This window comes from Brassica oleracea, chromosome C3, assembly GCF_000695525.1.
Source record: "Brassica oleracea var. oleracea cultivar TO1000 chromosome C3, BOL, whole genome shotgun sequence".
NCBI classification, from domain to species: Eukaryota; Viridiplantae; Streptophyta; class Magnoliopsida; order Brassicales; family Brassicaceae; genus Brassica; species Brassica oleracea.
In genome coordinates, this window is record NC_027750.1 from 53,313,441 (window position 1) to 53,323,541 (window position 10,101).

Here is a 10,101-nt window from a genome sequence, read left to right on the forward strand (position 1 = left end):
CGGAAATTATGCGGGGCAGAATTTTTAGATGGTTTACTGTGTTATAAAACATGTTAATCTTTAATTGTGTATAACATTAATACATTTTCATGTTTAAGATTATATAAAACACACAAATAGAATATATAAACTTAATATAGTGTATTTTTCATCAAAATTATGAATATAAATGATATTTATAAAATTTTAGATCAAATAAAAAATAAAAATATTATTAAAAATAAAATTAAAATTAAAGTTAAAAAATTAAAAAAAAAATAAAAAAAAAAAAAAAAATAGATTAGGCGGCCGCCTAGGCGGTCATTTAGGCGGCTAGGCGGTCATTTAGGCGGTCTAGGCGGAAAAAAATCGGATATCCGATTTTTTAAACCGATTTGGCATAAATCGGGGCGAAATAGTGACGCATAACGCCTAGGCGGCCGCCTAGGCGGCTAGGCGACCAATTTTTAGAACAAGGCACACAATACATGCGTGTCCACGAGCATGTGTTGCTTGTTATGATCTTAACAGTGGAAACTGTGTATATATATAAAAGTCTAATACTCGATCTTTCTATTTCTAAATAAGTGTTACTTTGACATTTTTCACACAGATTAAAAAAGTGAATAATATGTAATTAAGTTTATATTAATTATACTATTTGACCAATTATATTCGAGATAAATAGAATTATTTCTACGATCAATATATTTTGCAATTAATTTTAAGTTGAAAGTAATTAAAATTTGCATTGGAATTTTCAAGTGACACTTTTTATGTAACAAAAAAAATGTTAGAATAACATTTAATATAAAACAGAGGAAGTAGTATTTAACGGTAGGGGTGTTCAATCCGGATATCGGTTCGGTTTCGGTTCGGTTTTTTTCGGTTTTTCGGTATTTCAGTTAGTAAAATATAACTACCATTCTAAATTCATATTTACGTTTTTTCGGTTTTTCGGTATTTCGGTTAGTAAAATATAACTACCATTCTAAATCCATATTTACTTCGGTTCGGTTCGGTTTATATACCGTCGGTTTTCGGTTTATTCGGTTTTATACCAAAAAACATAATTCTTTATTTTGGGATCATATTATATGAATTTTAGAGTCTTGTTGTCAACACATTCATTTATTAAAAAATATTATAAGTTTAAATAAAAGAACAAAAATAAAAAATGTTTCTATCATCTAATAAAATAATCAAATCTATAATTAAAATCAAAGCTCAAAATTTTAATAATTAAAAAAAATGAAAAAATAAAACAGAAGCACGAAGCACAAAAAATAAGTTATTATATTCTTTCACATTTAGCGTTCATTAAAGTCATGTTTCTTCTATTAAACACGCAACTCTATTCGTTTATAGATAAAAAAAATTGTGAAGAATTTCCACTAATTGTTATCATCAAATTTATAATCTTTATTTCAATTTAGTCAATGTTAAATTAAAGTAAAAAGATCAAAAGAAGACTAAAAAAATAAGAAGCATGTTTGCGATGAATTATTATTTAATTATAGTTCAAGTGTTTTACAAATCATGACTATTTTATTACTGTAAAAAATATGGTAATAGTTATTAGCAAAAAAATGAACTTATGATTTTCATACGTTGTTATAAAATATATACATATTTACATGTTTCTATTTTTTGATCGGTTTTATTCGGTTTATTCGGTTTTATCGGTTATATACCGAACTATATCCAAATCCTACGGTTTTTTAAAAATCATATTCATTCGGTTTGTATGGTATATACCAAATCCAAACCATATTATCTATTTCGGTTCGGTTCGGTTCGGTACGGTTCGGTTTTGCCATATTGAACAGTCCTATTTAACGGGTTTATTTACCATGATGTTTACTAATACTCTTCAGACACATACCTTACGTACCATGATGGTCGTTTGTAACGTATCTCCAATGTAATGTTTAATTAATGCCGTCTTATGACTTGTGACTCATTTATCATCATTTCATATCTTTTATTCTTGTTACATGCTGTTCATTGTGCCATTCTCTCCAAGTATCTCTTGAATATTTCCAAAATATCTCCTTTTATCCTCTTGATCAATACAAGAATTGACGATCTTGCCCATTTCCTGAAACAAGAACTTGGTTTCTTAGACATGGTTACTCTAATATGTAGCAACATATAACATCAAAACACAAACTTGGACAAATATATCCAATTGTTGGTGCGTTTATATGTATTATGTATATATTTATGGAAGTCACATTCTCAATGAATTTATAAACAAATTAATGAAAATAGTATAATCCTATAAAACAACCTCTTTATAAATGGGTTTAGTTATAATGCTTCTTTTTTGGACATAGTGCTCAAAATTCAAATTATAAGTCCAACACTGAGTTATATCTTTGGTGAGTATGTCTATAAATGTAATTTTCATTCTCAAGAAAGAGGACTAATTGATGAACGATTAGATTTGAGTTGAAAAACTAATTCCAAAGAAAAATAAAATGCACAAAATCAGCTCTAAAGTTGTGTTGTTTGCTGCAGATTGCAATAGATCTTGGACATTCCTCTTAAATCACCACTAAATCTCTATGGTAAGACATGTAATCACCATGTATTAGTATGTACTAGTTTATTCTAGAGATCGTCTCTTGTCGAAAGTTCTGAAAGGTAACATGAATATTTTAAATTGGCATTTCTCCTTTGTTATATCTTTCTAAGTGCAACTTGTTGTTTATAGGGTCTGAAACTGAATGGTAAACTGATGCGAGGGAAAACAATTTATGTTGCGCGGCGTGGTAACATGTAAGTATTTCTATTTGTTTGAAATATTAATCTAGTAACTGTAATCACTAATTGATTTCTATGTATTTTATCTTGACAATCGATAAACAATGTGTGTTAGTTGTATTGTACGTGAAAGTAGTAAGGGTTTCAAGTTGCAGAATCTCATTAATTTTATTTCTTTATTGAAGCTGATTGTTGGGCTATCGGCTTAAACAGAGGTCATTCAGCATCTTTTAAACAAGCAGGGATAGTTGGACCAATTCCGACAAGCGACGAGTTTGTTGAGGGGGTTGATGCTTCTTTTCAAGTATCAGGGGAAGGGATATGCAGTTTTAAGCATGCAGCTACATTCATGCAGAACTACTGCAAGGAAATGATCGTTTACATACGTCTTAGGAGTGAGGGTGTGGCCCTCTTTGAAGATTTTGAGAGAACTCTGATAGATATTTCGTCAGAAGTGCCTGTCATGGTTACTGTTGAGTGTGTTCCAAGTTTTCAGTCCTTCAATGGACAAGTAAGCAACTTGTTTATTTTGTTATTTCGATTCTAGTTTATTAGTTATTTGTTAATGCTTATATAAAAGTATTTATTTTTTACTTTAGGGAATATATCGGCCAAATGACATAGATTGTTATTTGAGGACTTTTGAAAAGTTTCCAATCCATTGTCTCTTCTTGACTGGAAGCGATATTGTTGAGAATGGGATAGAGTTCTTTCAACTCCAAGGATCTGGGGGAAATGATTATGGAGACAATGAGAGTTTCATTAGGATGGAAAGACACAAGTGTCTGATTAATCAGTGGTTGTTTTCAAGGTAAACTTTAATAAGTATGGCTTATATTGATACATACTGTATTATATATTGGTGTTTCAGCATTGAAGTGGATGGCTTATATTGATACATAATAATTATATATTGGTGTTCAGCATTGAAGTGGAGGAGAGATCCTGGGCAGAGGCCGTTATTGTTGACTTTTTTCTAAGATGTTTATGTTTCTTTCAATTTATCAAAAACTTTTTTTTGACAACAAAAAGCTGCTTCCCTACTAATTTCACCGCATCCGACCCTCTGCTCTACCAAATAACTGCACGCACCAACATAAATATAAGAACAACATAACTAAAAACGCTAACACTAAGTAAAACTGAACAACAACATCATACACAAATAACTCCGCGCTTGCACGGGCCCGGCCTCTAGTCATTAACAATGAAAGTGAGTGATTAGTTTTGCTGCTTGTTTACTTTTTTTTTCTTGTAATTGTATGTCAGAGAATAAATGAATTAAGTGATCGCCTGAACGAGATGACTGAAAGGTATATATGTGTTTTCTTACTAAGTACTAGGTGGACCGCCGGCACGCATGTGCGGACATTAACATTAATATTAAATTGATATTATATTTACAACTATATAATACTTATGTTACATGTATATGGTTAATATGAAAGATCCGATGTTACATTTTGATATTTATACTATGTTCATATGAACAAAGAATACATTAAAACGTTTAGAAAACGATCACATTTAACACTAATTTTAAAACATCATAAAAATGTGATTGAGAAAAAATAAATATTTCACGCATAACCCCAATAAAAAAAATCAGCCATGAAATATAAAAGAGAGATTCGAATTACCTGAGATTTATTATTATTGGTTTCATTGTAACAACAGAGATGATTTACGGTTTCTTTCTCTAAACCTTGGGTCAGAAAAGAGGTAATTCTAACAAAAATATTTAAAAATGTAATCAATTCCTAAAAGATAACAAATTATATAATTGATAGGACAACATCAATGAGTTTCAAAGTTTTTAATTTTTTTTGAGATTACCTTTGGCTCTCAGATGTACCAAAAATGATCAACATCAATGAGTTTCAAATAAATTGCACTTGATTAGCATGCATATCTTATACTATATTCTTGATAAGTGATTTAACTTTATAACAAAAAAATTACATTTTTCGAAAGGGATGATTAGTTTCTGGATAAACAGAGTCGTCTCTTTTTGTTAGTTGAATCACTACTGATGCAAAAATATAGAGAGAGATACAACATGGAGAGGGAGAGAACAAAAATAAACGGAGAAGAAGAATCCTCCATAAAATTACGAGTAATGGTGTTTCCGTTTATGAATTACTTATTGATTATCATACACCTGCGCAAGATCAAAAAAGTAGAATTTAAATTATAACGATCAAAAACATATGAAAACTTAAAAGATAGATGCGTGAAACTAATAGGGTTGACGTGATATTTATATAGCAAATTAGTTTAAGTTTCTAAATGACTTAGTTTTTAAGAGAAGCTATGAGATAGAATATCCTCTAATAAATTTTAATTCAGCTATGAGATAGAATATCTTCTAATAAAATTTTAAAGATATTCTGATTATAATATATACATAATTTTGGTAACTCAAATCTTGCTATATATATATATTTAAATATTAAATACAAGATATTAGGAAAAAAGATATCTCGTCAGTTGATTGCAACTGGTTTTTCATAAAACAAATCCCACTATAAGGATTTAAATAATATATAATAAGGAAAGAATAATGAATTTTAACGTTAAAACCTCCGACTAAGTTTGTTTTGGGTAAAAACCCTCAAACTAAGTATTTAACGAAAAACTCTTTTTTTTGTCACAACGAAAAACCTCTTAAACTAACTTTATTTAATGAATTAAACTATGATATGTCATAATTACTATTACTACCAGTAAATCTTTAGTTTAGGGGTTTCTATACTAAGTAAACATAGTTGAGGAATTTTATCATTAAAATGAAAAAATTCAAAATATTGTAATAGTAAGATAAATTTTCAAAATACATTTTATAAATTAAAGTATAAGCTTCTATAAATGACTTAGAACCTCTTATAATAATTTAAAATGTCTGATTTTTATAAATATATTTATAATTTTGTAAATAATTTATAAAGCATGCATTGAATTATTAGACATTAGTAGTTATTATGATACTTTATATACAAATATAATTCTTTCTATACAAATATAAAATCATTATATCAATTCAAATAAACACTTTTGTTTATTATTTTATGTAATTTATAAATATATAAAAAAATTGATCGCATTATTACTCTTTCATAGTTTCAACAATTAGTTACCATAATAATTATTTCTAATCTTATGTAGATTATTTGGAAAATGGTAATTGAATTATCCTTTCCTTTTAGATATAATTATAATAAATAAAATTAAAAATCATTGGTCAGTCAAATTATGAAAATATTTAATAAAAATATTTAGTAAAAATATTTAATAAAAATATATAAACAAAAGTACAAATATTTAATAAAAAATTCTAAATTGAAATTATGAAAATATTAAAATATATCTATTATATTTTAATTAATATTATAAAAATTAATAATAAAAACAATTTCAATAAATTTTCAAAAAATTAAAATTATAACTTTCTAAATATAAATTTTATATTTATTATAGTTTTATGATTTTTGATATTTTTATAACTATATTAAATGTAAATATTGTTAATTTATTATTTGACTGTTACCGCATTTGGTAGTTAACCAGTCATAAGTCACCCGCAAATGCACCAATTTTTAACTGCAATATCAGTCGTACAAATATCTTAAAACCGCTAGAAAACACATCCACAAATTTCCGCAACCGTCGGTTCACCCGGTCTGCCCTTATTCAGCTTTACAAACCGCTTTCCTAATCACATTGTAATCAAATGTCGTTGAAACCATAATAATTTGAAGAAAAGAATTAAGGCAACCGGATATGAACCGTTAAAGCCCAAAAGATGAGAAGCCCAAAAACCTATCAAACTTAGAAGCCCGAAAGCACTTCATGCAACGCCACAGGTAGGGGTCGCTCGTTCCGTCTCTAACTGCTCCTCCGAGAGAAAGGTTTAGGGTTTTTGCCGCTAACTGCTCTTCTCCCCCCATGGAAGTTTCTTCTTCCTCTACTCAATGTATTTCTTTTCTTGCAAATTATGATAACTTTTCTTTCTATTTTTTGGTGATTTTTAGGGTGGAACAACCCCAGACCCGGAGCGAGTGGGATCTGATGATCCAGACGTAAAGCCCAAGAAGAAAAAGGTCGAATCTAAACTCTTTCCAAGAATCTCTCATTATACTTCTGAGATGAGCCGAGATGGGTCTAGAAGTTTATTCACAGTTTTCACTCGTTGTTTCTTTTTTTAACGGCAAACCTGTTCACGTTGTTATTCGTCGCTTCAAAAACGAATACTCTAGGAGCGTGATCGTTTTTGGTTCTGTTGCAGACACAAAAGAGGTACCTTTTGAATATTTTAAAATTAAACACTTCTTTGTACTCTATCTCACAATTTGCTTCTGTTATTTATTTCCAGGCACTGAAATTGTGTGGGAAAAAATTGCGCGGAATTCCAATTTATATTAAGCCGAATGGGAACAGGTAACTATTTCCATCTTTTGGAGAAAGATTTGTTATTAACTTGAACGACTAATTGTTTTAACTTTCATTTCTGGTGACAGTCGAGAAATAGTGCTTGCAAGTGGGTTCAACAACCAATCGACAGTAAAAGAGATCATGAAACAACTTCGTAGTGAATTCAAGTCAAGAGGCGAAGTCCTTAACATTTTTGTTCCAGAAGATAATGAAACTGGTGGTTGTCTAGGGTATGGCTCTTTCTCAAATTTGTAGTTTGTGAAAATTATGAATTTATCTCATTGATTACCTCTTTTTTTTTTTTTTGTTCTTTTCCAACAGTTTTGGATATATATACATTGACCCTCAAGGCGTGGATGGAGGAGATTTGTGGAAATCATTTGAAATTGATGGTCTTCCAATTACGCTTACTAAGGCTTCACCGAAATTATGCTTCGAAGCTGAAATAGTGGGCAAGAAAAAGGTAGAATCAATAACCTTTTTAACGGAAAAAAATTTCTCAGCTACACGAAGTTTACTATAATATGGTGGAAACCATCCAATATATGAAAATGTGTTAACAACTACACGAAGTTTATGTTAATATATGTCACATATACGAAGTTAATGATTATATGGTAAGAACATCACAATCGGATTTAATTGATTTTAATAAAAGTTATTGGGGTCAATCTGTAATTTATTAAAATTTAACCCTAAATCATTAAAATCAAATCAATTAATTTTATTAAAATCAATTAAAAATTACTGTTTTTATGAAGTTTATTAAAATTGGAAGAAATTATTAAGTTTATTAAAATTGGAAAAAAATATTAACTTTATTCATTTTACTAAACTATTAAGTTTATTAAGTTTTTTAAATTATAAAGTTTATCAAACTTAATAATTTGATAAACTTAATAGTTTTAATAAACTTAATAAATTATTAAATGTAATACAATTATTAATTTATTAAATTAATAAACTTAATAATTTATTAAATTTAGTAAACCTAATAATTTTTAAAAATTTAATAATTTATTAAATTTAATAACATTAATAATTTATTAACTTAATAAACTTAATAATTTATTAAATTTAGTAAACCTAATAATTTAAAAAAACTTAAGTAAACTTAATAATTTATTAAATTTTAAACTTAATAATTAATTTAAATAAAAAAAACTTAATAAACTTAATAATTTATTAAATTTAGTAAACCTAATAATTTAAATTTATTAAATTTAATAAACTTAATAATTTATTAAATTTAATAAACTTATTAATTTATTAAATTAATAAACCTAATAATTTTGTTTTTAATAAATTTAATAATTTATTAAATTAATAAACTGAGTAATTTATTAAATTTAGTAAACCTAATAATTTAAATAAAAAAAACTTAATAAACTTAATAATTTATTAAATTTAATAAACTTAATAAATGGGGTCAATCTGTAATTTTTTTAACTTAACCAAAAATTATTAAAATAATTAAATTTATTAATAAATTTATTAACTTCATTAAGTTTATTAATAAAATCAAGTTTATTAATAAATTATTAAGTTTATTAAAGTTTATTAAAATTATTAAGTTTATCAAATTATTAAGTTTATCAAATTATTAAGTTTAATAAACTTCATAAAAACAATAATTTATTAATTGATTTTAATAAAATTACAGATTGACCCCAAGAACTTTGATTAAAATCAATTAAACCCGATTGTGATGTTCCCACCATATAATCATTAACTTCGTATATGTGACATGTATTAACATAAACTCTGTATAGTTGTTGATACATTTTCATAGATTGGATAGTTTCCACCATATTACAGTAAATTTCGTGTAGCTGAGAAACTTTTTTCTTTTAATTTAATGTTATTCTTGTGCTTTTTAAAATCTTTTAAAATATAATCATGTCCCTTAACTGTCGACATTTCTGTTTGTTGCAGGCGAATGATGAAGACGAAAAGACTGCTTTGAAAAAGGTAAATCTCTTTCACTCTTTACGTAAAGGAAATTAAGATGGATAGATAGTGTCTTAAATCTTTTAAAAAGCCTCTTCTCTTTAGTTACGCTTATTACACTTGCTTACGATGATGGAAGATGGATGAAAGTAGTTCAGATTTATTTGACTTTCATATTTTTTTTGTTCAGCTCTCTCATGAACAGAAAGGCATTGGCAATAAAGATTTTAAAATTTTAGTATAAAAAATTAACACTTCTTTGTACTCAATTTTCCACTTTTTCATGAACAGATGCTATTACCATTAAATACTAGTCTACCGACCTTGATGTATACCCAAAGAAGATACTCTTGGACAGATAAAAGACCGGACATTACTGCTGAGTCTTATAAACAAGAGACAAGTAAGTTACACGCTTTGTATACGACAATAGTTAGGTTTTTCAGTTGAACTACACGATCTTATTATTAGCTTTTGTTGACATGAAGAATTAAACAAAGGGAAGTACTGGAGGAAGTGGGAGAAGTGGCCATATCACTTACCAAATGGGGAGGAGTGGCTAGTCCACTACTAGTTAGTGGAGGAAGTGGGAGGAGTGGCCATATCACTTACCAAATGGGGAGGAGTGGCTAGTCCACTACTAGTTAGTGGAGGAAGTGGGAGGAGTGGCCATATCACTTACCAAATGGGGAGGAGTGGCTAGTCCACTACTAGTTAGTGGAGGAAGTGGGAGGAGTGGCCATATCACTTACCAAATGGGGAGGAGTGGCTAGTCCACTACTAGTTAGTGGAGGAAGTGGGAGGAGTGGCCATATCACTTACCAAATGGGGAGGAGTGGCTAGTCCACTACTAGTTAGTGGAGGAAGTGGGAGGAGTGGCCATATCACTTACCAAATGGGGAGGAGTGGCTAGTCCACTACTAGTTAGTGGAGGAAGTGGGAGGAGTGGCCATATCACTTACCAAATGGGGA

General features: G+C 28.5%; 1 protein-coding gene across 1 annotated transcript in view; it reads left to right on the forward strand.

The window, feature by feature from the left end:
* Positions 1-6,903: 6,903 nt before the first annotated feature.
* The window catches only part of LOC106330916, an 8,932-nt gene continuing 5,734 nt past the window's right edge, over positions 6,904-10,101 (forward strand). The window contains exons 1-6 of the mRNA XM_013769305.1: positions 6,904-7,044; positions 7,121-7,185; positions 7,266-7,409; positions 7,501-7,642; positions 9,115-9,150; positions 9,421-9,532. Of these exons, the coding sequence (XP_013624759.1) occupies positions 6,904-7,044; positions 7,121-7,185; positions 7,266-7,409; positions 7,501-7,642; positions 9,115-9,150; positions 9,421-9,532 (640 nt within the window). The remainder of the gene's footprint in view (positions 7,045-7,120; positions 7,186-7,265; positions 7,410-7,500; positions 7,643-9,114; positions 9,151-9,420; positions 9,533-10,101) is intronic.